Source organism: Aplysia californica, unplaced genomic scaffold (assembly GCF_000002075.1).
Source record: "Aplysia californica isolate F4 #8 unplaced genomic scaffold, AplCal3.0 scaffold00073, whole genome shotgun sequence".
Classification (NCBI taxonomy): Eukaryota; Metazoa; Mollusca; class Gastropoda; order Aplysiida; family Aplysiidae; genus Aplysia; species Aplysia californica.
In genome coordinates, this window is record NW_004797343.1 from 91,608 (window position 1) to 107,106 (window position 15,499).

Genomic DNA, 15,499 nt, shown 5'->3' on the forward strand with positions numbered 1-15,499 from the left:
CGATCGTAATAAATGAATGTTAGATCTAATCTAGTAACTAGTAGTACTAGTAGTCTTATAATTTTATTCACAGAAGGGCGCGGTAGCGTCAGGAGGTCCTACACAACGTTAACAAAGTCAAACAACAAAACAACGTTAACAAAGTCATATTATGACCAAACAATCTAGTAGGGCTAGGCCAAGACGACGATGCTCGACACTCGACTCTATAGGCCTAGGCCTATCGATTACTGAACAGAACAGGTAGAAACACCGTCCGATTACTACCGAGCCAAGATGGCGGCCAGGCCCGGGCTGGGGTAACAGACGAAAAAGTGCCGAAAATTGGAAGCCTATGCACTGAACGTTAGATCTATAGAACGAAGACACTTCCTTTTTTCCGGACCCGAGTCCGAATAACATTTTTTCACATATTCGGACTCGACCGGATGATCTGGTCACAACTGACACTACCTTACTAAAATTAGCAGCCAATCAGGCAGGTGCGTCGTCCTACGTTTAGTCGCATGTAACCAACCAGCCAGATGGTAACTTTAGTAAAGGATGGTAAAAATGAAAGGGTACTCCAATGAATGTGAAGAACAGATTGATTGATGCAACTTTTCCAAACGAGTAGGAATCATTATAAAATCACTTACAGACGGTGATAAAGCCAACGATGATAGCAATAAGCACACCAAGTATAGCTGGGTCCTGCCTCTCTATCCCCTGGACGACAGTTTCGACAAGTTCCGATGCACCAGCCATGTTGGCACTAACAGAAGTAGAACACACACGGCTCTTCACTCATCGGCTCGGTGACAGCAAAGGGCAAGAACTGTTGTTGATGTTGAGAAGTAGATTCTAATTCTAGGCCCAGCCTAGTAGTTCCGGGTTGTAACATGTCGGAATGATTTGCTTTCATAATTATTTATAATTGTTCATGCATTAAAGTTATAAGATACACATATAAGATATTTCTAATTACTCTCAATATATGTGTATTACATTCTACGTGCATATTTGGGTTTCCCAGTGGTCCTGGTGGAACAGGGTTATAAAAAAGGCCAAGTCCTTATTAGAAAGATCGTTTGACATTGTCGTCGAAGTATCTTTCTTACGATGAACTAATTACTTAGATCCATGGCCTCTTGGCTAGTGGCTAGCTCTCGATTGAGTCTCGATCAACTGCTGCTAACACACTCACAGAGCTGAGACAACGACGATGACTTATCGAGGAAGAAAAAGGCTGTTTTGATCGTGGGGTGTCGCATTATAGGCTAATCAACCAAATTAATAATTTTAGAGTTTTTGCTGTCTCTGAATATGTTGTTCAGCGCTAATTTCTTTGGAAGCCAATTTCTTTCTCCGCAATTTTCAAGTTCCACTGAATGACTGATACCCTTTGCTTTGCCTTGCCGATATTGATGTCACAAACACCAGAGACGACACAACTGACAACTAGAATCTAGATCTAGATATCTAGAATCTAGATCAGATCTAATCTACAGTTAAATTCTAGGCCTACAACACGGTACACCACCAGCCTTTTATTTTCATCCACCTCACACATATTGTTTGGCTACGTTTGTCACTTGTGTGGGAGGCTTACCAACTTGGCTGTCGCTGTCATCACTTCTTCTGTACTCTGTCTGAGTGTACTGTAGATGGAGACTGCTCATGAGGTAGGTTCTCAGGATTCATGTCAACAGTTTGCTTCAGACTTCGTCACACAGTTATTTCGCAACACCGGTGCAGTCAAGACGTCACAGTCATCTCGCCACGCCCCAAATCCACATGGTGGAATGGATTAGATCTATATGGTCATTTCGTAGCACACTTTTGCAAACATCAAACACTCATTGTGACATTATCATGGCAGTTGCAAATCACGATTTTTGGGGGAGCATTGGGGCTGTGTGTGGAGGGATGGCGGCGCCTGTGCGAGTCGTCATGCCTACCTGATCTGCTACACTGTCCATAAATACATTGACAATATTGAAAGGAAGTTTGTCTATCCTCACCCGGGGTGAGAATAAAAATTACGATCGACCTCTCACCGGGGGTGAGACTTGCCAGGGTTGGCTATTCTCACCCAGTGTGAAACAAGACCTGTTTTTCCTAATTTCAGAATACTGTCTCTGTGTGGATGATCAGATAGACAAAAACAAAGAAAAAAATAACGTTATCAAAAAGTAAGCTAATTAGGTTGTCTACAAAGATGCTATGGCTATTTCACTTTTCGAATCGAGCAGAACTACGCGAGTCGCCATTTTGTTTTGCCCGCAAGTTATCGCAAGATCTACTCCTTCTCTTCTCTCTCGCACTCTCTTTCTGAATACTGTCTTTTCAGTGTGGACGATCAAATTGACGAAAACAAAGATAAAAAATTATGTTAAACCACAAAAGTAAATTAATTCTTTGGTCTTCTACAAAGGTGCTACGGGTATTTAACTTTTTTAATCGAGCCGAAGTATGCGGATCGCCCTTTTGTTTTTCCCGGAAGTTCTCGTGCTCCTCCTCTCTCTCTCCCCCTCCCCCCCCCCCACCTCTCTCTCTCCCCCCTCCACCTCTCTCTCTCTCTCTCTCTCTCCCTTCCCCCCCCCCTCTCTCTTTTTCTCTCTCACTGCCCACAGACAAAATGGCACGCTTTCAACACAAGAACGCTGGAATATTTGTTCACGGTGAACGCTACACTGGTTGGCCTATACAGTGAAGGCACACCGGGGGAGAATAGCTAAAAGGCACGGGGTGAGAATAAAGGTGGCCATATTGAAATCAGATCAACAAAGTTTTTAGGTATTTGATGAAAGGTGTAATTGGCAAGACCATATTATTAGTATAGATATAGAAGTGTACGGTACGTACTGCGATTTTGCTAAGAGCTATCCTTACTTTCAAACTTAAAGCCTTAGAATTAAGTCTTTACCAGACATTGTTTTTGCCATATATTTAAACAAATTGTTCAACTATGAAAGTTATAATGACGATTTAATTTACATAATTGATAATTTATAACTTCAAAAAAAGCTTTAGGCTGATCCTCCAAAACTCTACTAGCTTAAAAACGATTTTGGAGCGATCTATATATAACTCACTTGCGACTGGGCCCTTTCACCAGTCACAAGCGTTGAAGAAGTGACTGGCGTTTTTGGGGGTATTTCAATAAATCACCACAACTCTCAGAATTACCCTATTGTAATCATTTTTTGACACAGTAAAGTAACATTCAAGCTTAATCTAATACAAAAAACTAAAATTGTCTAAGTCTAATACTTTAATTTGTATATATGATTTTTAAAAAATTGGCATGAATTTGATTTTCCGAAAAATTTCCAAATTGCACAGACACTTTCCCCGCCTTTGTCGTTACTTTGTGACCTCACGAAATAAAATTTAGTATGTCTCGCAAATTTACGAGTAGAGATATCTGTTACAATGGTCAGGGAAGAGTTCACAGTTCGATGTGATCCCGTCTGGAGCAAACTTATATTTAAGCCCAAGACGCCCAGAGTGTGATGTAAGTTTAGGTGAAGAGCTGTGATGATGCGAGTGTGGTGTTTAGGGAAAAGAAACGCGTCGGCTAGGTGTGATCATGTCTGGCAAACTTTGTACTGTTTCATCGAGTTTTGCAACGCACATGTGATCACATTCTCGAGATTGGCTGATCTGTGACGCGATGGGCAGTTTAATGATCTCAACTTTTCACTCTTGGTTGATCGGCTATGCCCGCCCGAGTTTTTGTTCTTTAAATGTGAAATCAAGCGCTCGTCAAAAGAAATCAAAGAAACTGACATTTTTTGTCTGTTTTTATCCAATTTTTGTTTTTTGACTCAACAACTTTAAGGTCCTTTTAAAAATACGTTTCTGGGTGGATTTCACTTTAAAATGTTGATTTAAGGCACAAAAATGTAAATTTGCAGTTTCTATGGCCTCTCAAGCTTTGGAAGTCGCCAAACTTTGGAGAATTTTACTTCTTAATCCAGGCGACCCCGGCCTCCTTCAATCGCAAATATTCGACTTCTATTCATGAAAGATGAGTATTTTTTTCACCAGAAGCAAGACAACTGAACAACCTGTAAAGTGATACCAATAACTCCACATGTCCAAAAATTTATGAGCACCTGATTCCACCGCGTCGTGACACAGATTATTACCTGAAATGCAGGATCTTAGACGAATGTAGACCTTCAGAATGAATCAGAGCAGGATTTTAGGGGTGACTTTTGTGTAGTTGGTAAAAATACTGTTTTCTTTAAAAAAAGGGATCTTAAACAAACCAGAATCGTACGTAGTGGGATCTTAGGTGGAGACTACTGTATAGGTCTAGGTCTAGAATTTGATCTGAGACAATTATGATTAACTTTTAACTAATTTGAAGATTGAGGGAGGGGGAGAGCATTTGGTTACTTTGTTCTTTCATTTGCCTGTAGTATTTTATAAGCTATAAAATACTAATATTATTCAAAGGGAAAGGCTTTTATAAATAAAAACGTACTGAAGTCTAAAGTACGTACAAACAAGACCAAGATACTAAGAATCAACACCACCTGGAATTGTGCCTGAAAAGAGAAAGAGGGAGCATGTATATCACTATTATATTAGAACACTTGATTGGCTCCCAAAAACAACCAAAATTACATAAAATTATATGACTGGTGTCCTATGCCTAATGAGAGCTACTGGCAAGGAAGGTCAAAAACGTGCTGCGAAGTCCTTTTTCTCAGCTAGCTCTATCTGGAACTCTCTCCCTCAGCATATTTTGAGGGGTATTAAGTCAGAGCCAAAGTTTTAAAACCTCTTTTATATTGTCATTATGTGATTGGCAGGTCTGTATTAAAAGTTCACGTTCTGTGTATTTATATTTTAAGAGTAAGTCGTAAATTGTGTCTTGTTTACATTTTTTAAAAATACAGGGCAAGAAAATGAACAAGCTGTTCGCGGAGGTGTTAGCAAAGAAGGATCTGTCTAAAGCTGGAGAACTATTCTCACTGAGTGATGATTTGATCGAGAAGGATCTGGAAAAAATTGTTGAAGAAATCATCGTAATTGCGGATTCTGATGAGTATGAGAAAAGTGACAATGACCAAAGTGTGGTGGAGATCTGCATTACCCGCATAACCACAGCAATCAGGTAGGATTTAAATTATTTTTGCCTGAATGCATATTTTTGACACAGTTTCATGACTTTTTGCTGTAAACATAGATTTATTTCAACTTGTTCATAATCTTGATAAAATAATTTCTATTCCTTCACATTATTGTCCATAAAACAGGGATCACTTCCCTTAGGTTTAAATGTTCGGCCCATATTACATGAATTCCTTTTTACCCGATATATGTCACTTAACCATTTTGTTTTGTTTTTGTTCTCCTTCAGGGGAAATGGGGGAGGGATAATGTTACCTTTTTGTCATAATCAAATTAAGACAAGGACAATATTGGTAGAATGGTCAGAAACATTAAAGATAGTCTTGGCTAGCTTTGTATTGTAAGTTGGTTCTCGCCTCTTTAACTCTAAACAGTTCTTTCCTTTAAAAATCGAACAAAGATGTTTGATGGTTTTGGAAGGCCATGAATCTCATATTTTTGTCTAATTTATTCATTTTGGTGCTTGTACATAGAGTGTAGACTTGATTCTGGTGAATTACCCCCCCCCTAAAAAAATTAATTAAAAAAACATTTTTTTTCATACTTAAATGTGTGTTGCGTTTTACCTAATTTATCATTCTCATCTGACCGCTAGAGCTGGGTCACGAGCGCGAGAACGGAACTTTTTCGCCACTCTTGCCTGCGGAACGCGATTCACTTCAGCGGAATGCGATTCCCGATTCACTTCAGCGGAACGCGGAACAGTATCGCCTTCCAATTCCCGATTCACTCCCCTGCCGCTGTCACCACCTTGTGGCTTGTTTGTAACCTACTGCTCAGTCGAGTCGCGAGCGCAAGAACGGAACGGAACACTCAGTATGGCTCCCCTTATTTTACAAAAGATGGTATAGTCCAACCCCCCTATTAAAACAAAATGAACCAATAGACAGAAGGAATTTTATGGAGCCATTGTTTTAGCAAATCATGGGATGGGGGGGGGGGGAATTTATGGGGGTCGCTAATTGAGGTCAGTAGATAGAGCAGCGCAACGAAGGGTGGGGGGCGGAGAGGTTGGCGGGGACAACAGGAGTGGGACTCTCGCTGGCCAAGTGGCGTTGATATGACACTGTTCCGTTTCAGTCAGTGTTCCGCTGCAGTTCCACAAGCGATTCTTTGAAGCCGACTGAATCTTGAATCGCCACTGTCAGATTTGGCGAGCAGGATCCAGCTCTACTGTCCGCCGTCTTGAATTACCTTCTTTTATACAAAAATCAAAGCAAGAACGAAAAATTCACCTATATAGGCTAAATTTATGGACCCAAAGGACAGATAAAGCTATGCAGCTCGAATTGCGATGTCTGAGAGCCAAGGGGAGGCTCCTCTAGCAATATTATTTCTATTTATAGAAATCTCAAAAGTAGATCAAATATGCAAATGAGTTGAATGAAATCTGTGATTTGTGTATAAAATGAATACCTACCCAATATGCATTACTTTTAGGTGAAGTACCACAGTCATATGAGCCTTCACTAATATATAATATTTTTTAATGCAATCAGACTATTCGTTTGCATTTCAAATTTGGACAAGTAGGTTATGGTACTAAAATGGTTGTCATTCCTACTAGTTGGCCTGAAATAACTTAAAGTTTTGGTATATTTTGTAGAATCAAATGTTTTTACAGAAACTGATTCGATTTCTACTTTATATATATCAAGGAACATTTGATGTAAAGTAGAAATGGAATCAGTTTCTTTGAAAACGTTTTTTTTTCTTTCTTTGCCTATGTAAAGATGAGGGGGGAAAAGTCATTTTTTCTGTTTTTAGATAGGGTACCAAGTAAGTGGGTCACAAATGCAAATGAAACATCATACACTCATAATTATTGTATTAAACCAAAGTCCACTCAATAACCTTTCCATTGATATACAACACTTATATTGTGTTGACCATCACAGGAATTTATAAGATTTTTAAATCTACGTCCACTCTCTTTACCTTAAAAAACTGGCCCAAACCCGAGAACCTGTTAAAAGTTAAACTTACGCATTTTCTTAGATGTTATACTATTCATTTAATCTAACAGATGTCATACAGAAATGTTCAATTAAATGTTAAATCCCTTTTTATATTCAGAGAGACAGAAAATATCTGCAAACATGCTGAGCCACTTGTCCGTCTGTTGTCGGTGTGCCACAAACATAACTTGTCTCAAGTGGCCAAAGATGAGGATCCTCCACACGCCAAAATTGCATCAGACATCATGAGTCGTCTGTTCACGGTAAGAGAAACTGAAGTTCCCTATATTGTCACACATCAGTTTTGTTTAAAGGCAATAACAAATTGTATAAATATACAGTCAAACATGAGTTTACCCTCTCTCTACGGCATTCCTCCTTAGAATGTTGACTGTCTACACTGGTCTGTGTACTTCTGTTCCCCTCTCTTGGGCACTTCCAAACTGACTTCCAAACTGACTGAAGGCTTCTCAGCTGTTTCTAGCAGACCACTCACTGATGCTGCTTAGGTGGCTTTTCTTTTGTAATCCATAATTTTGTCATTCTGTCTACTTTCGTATTATGTATCCACAGGGCTGCCCATCATTACGAATTAGTTGCAGTTTTGATTCAGTTTTTTTAAAAATACAATCGTAGTTGCTCCGATTACGATTTGCAAAAAAAATTGTTAACCTTTTGGCTCTCACAACCGGTCCCCATCCTCCCAGTGTATAAGGAAGAAAAACAATCTGACCCTGACAGTCTCTGTCAGTCTGTCACTTTCAGCTGTATAACTGAATACAGAACCCTTGTAGTCACTCAGTGCCATTTTGCCCTAACAAAACATTTGTTGGCTAAAGCCAGGAGTGAGGGAATTATTAGTTTGACATGGGTGTAAAAAATTCCTGCTCTTTGCGGTATGGGTGTTGGGTTCGGGCAGATGAAAGATTTGTTAAAATTTGAATATTGTTTGAAACAATCAGCTGCAGAAGGCTGCATGGTTCACAGTGATGCGCAATCAGTATCAGAGGCTTGTGGTGGGTCCTGTTGGGTTCTTTTCATTTTTGCAAGAGTCAAAGTCAAGCTGACAGCTGGAAACTACTACCCCCGCGCGCACACACACACACACACACACACACACACACACACACACACACATTTTTTAAAATTCGACAATGAGCAGCCAGCTGAGACTTTTATTGCACCTTTGTTTATTTTACTTACATTCTTAAACCTACAACCCCTATCCTTGACACCCCAGGGAAAAACTATCGAAGGCATAACATAAATTTTGTTTGCCAGATTACCAATTCTTTATTTGTTGATTACTAACACATATTGCTGGTGGGTGAGCAGACCTGTGTCGAGATTCATCGCCAAGGGTAATGTTACTTTCTTCATGTTGCAGATGTAGCGTGCATTCTGCACTGGATCTCCAGCTTAATTAATGCAGTGCTATAGTTGGTAACAACCTTAATGAGAGGCTCCCTGTTGTTCTGAGTATAATATGTGTCACAACGCGGTGGAATAAAGTGCTTGTCAATTTTGGGGCTTACGGAGTTACCGGTATCTTCTTAAAGCCTGTCCAGTTTCCTTGCTTTTAATGAAAAAAATATTCATTTATCCTGGATACAAGTCAAGATATTGGCGACTGAAGGAGGTGGGGTCGCCTCGTTTCAGAGGTAAAATTCGCGAGAAAATGGCCGCCAAAGTTGAGTTACAGTCAAACCTGTGTAAGACGGCCACCCATTGTCAAGGAGAAAAGTGGCCGTATAAGACAATTGGCCGTCTTAGGCAGGACTGATCAAGATGAAGAAAACAAACCCCATTCCCAATCGACAGTAGCCGCATTTTTGTTGTTTTTGTTGTTGTTGGTTGTATTTTGTTTGTTATTTTTATTTTGTTGCTGATTTTGTGCAAGGATGACAATAAAACGAAATATGTGAGACAAGGAGGACCGAGTGCTATGGTAAAACAAACACATGGGTCGCCACCACTCGAAGAACGAGCAACAGTTCTGTCACAAGTCCATGTTGACGTCCATTGTTACTTTGTTACAGACTGGGTAAACAGTGACCACTCATCTCACTTACGATTTGTGTATATGAGTTCTGGGCGGGGCTTATGGGTTATGAGGGATCACACGCTTCCCTCACCAGCAGCTGGAAATTGGTACCTATTGGTCAACAGTGAGAGGGGCCTACGCAACATGATCGGTTGGAGGGACTACCTAACAACAATGACAGGTGATAAGATTATGACGGCTCACCCACAACGCCAGGGGCCAATGCATGATTTATGACAAAACGTAATGGAGTCACTAGGGTGGCCGTCTAAGACAGGTGCTATTGCTTAGTGTGATAGGTGTTGTGTGTTAAAATATGGTGGCCGCGGCCGCGTTTGACAGGTGCCCGTTTTACACAGTTAAATTATATATAGAAAAAACGCAAGGGGGGAAATGGAAAGTGTCCGTTTGTACAGGTGGCCGTCTTATAGAGGTGGCCGTCAGGGAAGGTTTGACTGTATTTCCTTAGCTTGAGAGTCCGTGGAAACTGAAAAGTTACTTATTTTATTACTTTAATCAATGCTTTTCAGTAAAATTCTCACAGAAATGTTTTTTAAAGAGCATGAAAGGTGTTAAGCCATAAGACAAAAATTCGATAAAAATTCCGAAACCTGCTAAAAAATGCCAGTTTCTTGACTTTCATTATTTTGATGAGGGCCTGATTTCCCCTTGCTGCCCACATATACTTTTTGATGTATTATAAAGCCAAAACCAGATATACCAGATGTTTTCTTCAGCATCTGTGGTGTAACGGTTTGGTTCTTGGCTGTTGCACACAAGAAACATAAGTTCGATTCCCATCAGGGAAAGTTTTTTAAAAACTAAGTATCTCTGTTTGCTGGGGTGTTTGTATCCCATTCAGCCTGAGTTGTCCCTGGGGGGCAGCATCAAAGCAGCCCACCTCAGAGGTGATCTAAATTGAGTCAACATGGGTGTAACACATTTACTTTTATAATTGCTACAACAATTCTAATAACAACCCGGATACAATGTTCCTTGTCTAGTATTTATTTTCATTTGTTCTACTTCTTATTTCCTCTACTTTTGAAAGTATGAAATGCCGGATACAATATTCCATTGGTAGCTCTTGTTTTTGTTATCTTTGTTTTTATTTGTACCACTTGTTATGTCCCGTGTTTTGGCAGTACTACAGCAACAAACATGTGATGACGCTGACCATCCCAGCAGTGGTCCAGTTCCTGGACTGTGACAACAAAGACCTGGTACGCAGCGTGGCCAGTTATCTCTCCCTGGCCACCATTGACAACGCTGATCTCCTGGCACATCACATGACCCTAGTACTCTCCACTGTCTTGAAAGGTCTGAGTCTAATATATGATGTGGTTGGTTGGTGAGGGTTCTGGTGTGATTTACTCCTTCTTTCCTGCCAAGCATCTCTTTTCTTCATCTCTCCTCTTTTCTTTGTTGGTTACTCTCTCATTAACCACCCCCTGGGGCGGTGCTACTGACTGAAGTGTCTTTAGGCCATTCCCAAAAGGGGGACATTAATATGTTCTTATGCACGGTAGAATTGTAAATGGGCTGACTCATCAATGTCATGCTCATAACTGTGCCTGAACTGCTTCTTCTTTCCTTATCCTTACTGTTGTTATTTTTCCTCCACTTTTTTGTATGTTGGTCACACTCTTGTGACCCACTATTTCTGGAGTGCCTTGATAGAAGAAGCAGACTTTGTGTTGTTGAGGCTAGAGAGGTGAGCAGAGTGGGCCTGATTCCCTGTATGGACTTCTCTGTTGACATCCACCCTTTGGCGCTCGTATGACCTTATGCAGTTGCGAGCGCCGTAAATACTCTACTGAAACTAAACTAAAACTCTCAGTAACACCTCTAATATATGACACTTATATGACCTATTTGTGTGGCAAAACTAAACATATTTGTAATAAGTTAGTTGAAGGTTTTTATTTAAGTAAGTTAAGATATGATGGCAAATGGGAATGAAAAGAACAAAGTGACATTAGTTTTTCATGGAGAAAAATATCCAGGGAAATGATTTCGTTCACTTAAACTTTAAACTGAGCCATGAGCAAAGTTGACCATAGTCAGCTGTTTATGGTTTTAGAGTCTAAAAAGGATTTGCGATGTGTCGGACATTTTGTAATTATTGGTCAGTGGTGGTGGTTACTGGTACTTATTTTGGGGGTAAAAGCAAAATTCAGTGTCCCCCTTCCCACCCCATCTTCATTTCAAACTGTTTGACATAATGAGCAGATCTGTGGTCATAGTGGGGTTGCAGCTATGTTTTACTGGAACAGGAAATAATTGACTGTGATCTATGGGATGATTGGAGACATAATGATGTGGGGGCAGTCAAACCTGCCGTAATGGAACCGTGTCCAAGATGGAAATCTGTCATGATGGAATCTCCCTGCTCCCCCCCTTTAATAAATTCTTCTATAATACATCATTGAAGACAGAAACCTTCACAACCCGGAAACAGACAGAGAAATTTCTTCCTTTGGACAGAAAATGCTTTGCCGTTCAACCCTGATTTGGTGAAATGAAATTCCCAAGTTTGGTTTCACAGGCTCTAACCTTTATGCTTTGCCACACCAACAGACAAGGAAGGAAGGGGTGCGGTTTGAGGATAGCTACCCCACCCATGTGACCCCTGAGCAATGCAGGTGATTAAGGTGGTTTGGGTGTGAAATTTCAGAGCTGCTTGTTGTCAAAGTGCTCAAGTGGCAAGCCAGGCCAGCATTGAAACTTTTATGGTTAACCAGAAGCGTGAAATTTGACCACTGCCGGACACCCCGATTGTACAACAGAGAAAGAAGTTCCCTGAATGGTTGTTACATTCAGGGGAGGAGTGGCATTGATTGATTGTGCAATTACATTGGTGGAGCTGATGGTGGAAACAAAGGGGATGTTCAACCGTTTCTATTTTGAATAGGTTAAACTATGCTCCTAATGAGATGCAAGCGCTGATGGCTATAGAATAGTAAGACTAGTGCATGCCATTATCAGAGCGGCTTGGTAGCACTTGGGAAATGTGAAGTTTTGATCAGTGGTTGCAAACTGAACAATTGACTTTGATCCCACAATGTATGGCTAACTCTCTAACCCTCCCCCCGAAAAATGTCTTAGGCAGAATTTTTTTTCTCGCTGCCTTGCAATTCCTTCTAGAACATGTTCGACTGTACTTTACTTTTACTACTACTTTTATTGTTTGTGTGTCTAGGAAACTACCTACTTGGCCAGGTGCTGCCCCAGATCTACGACCAGAACCCGGGCCCTGTGCTGGAGAGAGTGGAGGAGCTGGCTGAGCTGTTAGAACGTTGTGACACCACAGAGAAAGTCTGCTTTGTACAGCTCTTTAGTAAGGTGGCCAAGACTCACCCTAAGGTAAGAGATTGTAGAAGGCTGAAGAGAGTATCAAAACATAATCCAACACAACAGTGTGGAGAAAAGCACTGATATATCGGTAGGTGGTGCGGAAAGAGTTAAGTGTTTGAAGTCCTTCCGGGTGATAAATAGATGCGAAAGTTACAGTCTTAATTTTATTGATATCTCATAGTAATGAGAAGACTGGAACATACTTGAGTCAGTTTACTTAACCCTTTCTTACAAAGTAAGTTTACCAGGAGTGGTTACCCTTCCCCAAGAAAATTTTACTATGTTACACCTAAAATTTGTATGCTAAGGCTTACCTATGATAAGTGGCACTTAACACTTATCAGACGGCAGGCATGCATACTCATAAAGCCAGACTGCTTCCCTGGGCCTGCCAACAGGTATATTCACGAGCAAAGCGACCTATATTTAAAGAACAGCCGGTGAAAGTTTGTCCAAACATATTTATTTATTTTTTTACCCAATGGTTACTTCAGTTTAGATATTTTGTTCCGATTTCAGACAATTATTGTTGAAAGCGACAAAATGAGTTCAGAAATTTGTATTGTTGCAGATAGTTGTGACTGAAGCAATGGCTCTCATAATTTGTATTGAGAGTCTTCAGATCGAGAAGAGATATTGATCTGGAACCAGCTACCATTGATTGAGGAGCAAATTACTCCTTCTGTAGATCTTTTACCTCTGTTAGAAACTGAGCCTGGATAAAAGCTTACTATTACATAACTGATTACATCTAAGTAAGTGACCTAAACCAAAATGTTTTATCAGTGAAAATATGTTATGTCATAAGGAAACATGAAGTTTTACATTTAATAACTTTACTTAGGGCTGAGTTATTCATATCAGAGTAACACATTGCTCATATAGTCAGAAAGTGGATGGTTGCTCTGGTCATTTTGAACTCAAAGCCAAGTGTGAGGCCAATGCCATAGGTGTTAAGGAGTATCTGTGAAATTCCTCTTAGTCTGTCTACAGTTTTTCAGTTTCTTCTCTTTGATCCCTTTTCATTGTTTGTCAACTTTTATCAATGCATGACTACACTCTCTTTTTACCCCCACCTGACTCTTTCTCAGGTTTATCTGCTGAACAGTGTGCCTTTGTGGAGGTACTTGGCTGAAAATCAATAACTTTCATCCATGTCACTATCATCTCTATTTCACATGCATGAATATCATCAGGATCAGCATAAATTCCAATGGCTTTTTCTTCACTGTCTTTATTCACATTAAGCTTATTCAACACTTATTCGCAGTGTAGGATCAATATGCCATTGTTCATACAATTTGCACTAACTGATCTACATTCAAATGAGCATTAAAACAGTTTGACATAAGTGTTCGATTATGTTAAAGTGCTCTCTCTCTCTCTCTCTCCCTCTCTCTCTCTCTCTCTCTCTCTCTCTCTCTCTCTCTCTCTCTCTCTCTCTCTCTCTCTCTCTCTCCTCTCTCTCCTCTCTCTCTCTCCCCTCTCTCTCTCTCTCTCTCTCTCCTCTCTCTCTCTCTCTCTCTCTCTCTCTCTCTCTCTCTCTCTCTCTCTCTCTCTCTGTGTTGGTGCATTTGTGTGTATGTGTTTTCCCCATCACCTGTGCTCCTACCTGCCCTCCTCTTAAAGGATGTAAATTGTTTCAATGGGGGTGTCAAACTGTAACATCTTTCTGTGTGTGTGTGTGTTCCCCAGCTTCTGGAACCCTATGTACCTCAGCTGTGCTCCTACCTGCCTTCCTCGCTTCTCTCCTCCATGGTGCTCATGATCCTGGTGGACTTGGCCCTGGCCCAGCCGGCCAGTGTGGGGGGCCAAGTGGCCCAGGTGCAGGCCGTGGTTGGCACTCAGCCCATGCTCATGTATCAGGTGGCCCTAATCACAGGAGCTGTCGGCACTCTCAGCCAGGTCAGTTATTAGAAATGTTACAGATAAAAGTAAGGAACAAAGAAAAATAGGGGATAGATAAGAACAATAGTAACACTTCTAATGTTATAATAATAATAATAATAATAATAATTGCATTTATATAGCGCATATCCACTAGCAATGCCAATCGGCCACTGCGCTTTAGGCCTTAAATCAGGCTCCATGCGAGGCATTATTTTTTTGCCTTTCGGGATTAGAGATAGCTCTCTTCTAAGTATAGTAACGGGAAAACCAGTGCATAAAACAAGAGGAAAGGCATGTGAGCGTCCAATGCAGACAGATTACTGGAAGCGGAGAAATTGCCATGTTTGTGTGATTTTCTTCCGTTTTTCAAAAAGTAAGAGGAGCTGCTGCCTGACCATTGACCAGACAGATGCCCCACATGTCTTCTTTATTATTGTAGAAGTTCAGATCCCTTTGTGTAGTACATTTTACCTACCAACTTAAAGTTTCCACCCACCCAGCAATAAAAAACTAAGGCCAGAAATTGGGTCACAAGCTAGCTTACCGGCATGCGAGAGATGCGTGATCACTAGGTTGCATGGGACTGGCCACCTGAAACTAAATAGGTCACCAATGAGTCAGTTGCGGGTTTTCCCTATACCTCTTTTTAAAGTTGTACAGGAGGGGATTGGAGAACGGCACCGATTTTTTAAAAATGAAAGTTATATCGTTTCTGTTACAGGTGGAGCTAATTCAACTAATTTTTGCCCAGTATTGTAAAAATTAGATCTAAGTAGTTTTTAAGCAAAGGATGAAGTTTTGTAGTGTCTCGCAAGCCTAGGCCCTCTTTATTGGTAGCAGTTCAAGCAATGTTACGCGATTCAACAAATGTTCCCTCAAATATTAGTCGTAAACATTCAAAGTAATAAAAGCATTGAAAAAGTGACAGCAGGAATAGATTCTGCACTAAAAATCTCGAGAAGATGCCTAGTTTCATTCATATACTACTATTCATTAGAAATAAATCAAGAAACATCGCACTCTTTGGCGAAATTGTCCAGTATAAAAGTCCCCCACATTTTTCATAAAAGAAGCCCAATAACTTTTTAATTTATGAATGGATTTTTGAAATTTACTCTTC

The 15,499-nt window shown here is 40.4% G+C and overlaps 2 protein-coding genes across 3 annotated transcripts in view; one reads left to right on the plus strand and one right to left on the minus strand.

Moving 5' to 3' along the window:
- The window catches only part of LOC101855240 (signal recognition particle receptor subunit beta), a 31,257-nt gene extending 30,435 nt beyond the window's left edge, over nucleotides 1–822 (minus strand). Inside the window, exon 1 of the mRNA XM_005093949.3 lies at nucleotides 639–822. Coding sequence (XP_005094006.1) covers nucleotides 639–747 — 109 coding nt within the window. The 5' untranslated portion in view covers nucleotides 748–822. The remainder of the gene's footprint in view (nucleotides 1–638) is intronic.
- A 294-nt stretch (nucleotides 823–1,116) lies between these two features.
- Nucleotides 1,117–15,499, plus strand: part of LOC101855473 (ventricular zone-expressed PH domain-containing protein homolog 1) — a 47,187-nt gene continuing 32,804 nt past the window's right edge. For both annotated transcript variants that reach the window (XM_005093950.3, XM_005093951.3), the window contains exons 1-6: nucleotides 1,117–1,664; nucleotides 4,896–5,113; nucleotides 7,207–7,351; nucleotides 10,278–10,452; nucleotides 12,335–12,498; nucleotides 14,185–14,394. In XM_005093950.3, coding sequence (XP_005094007.1) covers nucleotides 1,647–1,664; nucleotides 4,896–5,113; nucleotides 7,207–7,351; nucleotides 10,278–10,452; nucleotides 12,335–12,498; nucleotides 14,185–14,394 — 930 coding nt within the window. In that variant the 5' untranslated portion in view covers nucleotides 1,117–1,646. The remainder of the gene's footprint in view (nucleotides 1,665–4,895; nucleotides 5,114–7,206; nucleotides 7,352–10,277; nucleotides 10,453–12,334; nucleotides 12,499–14,184; nucleotides 14,395–15,499) is intronic.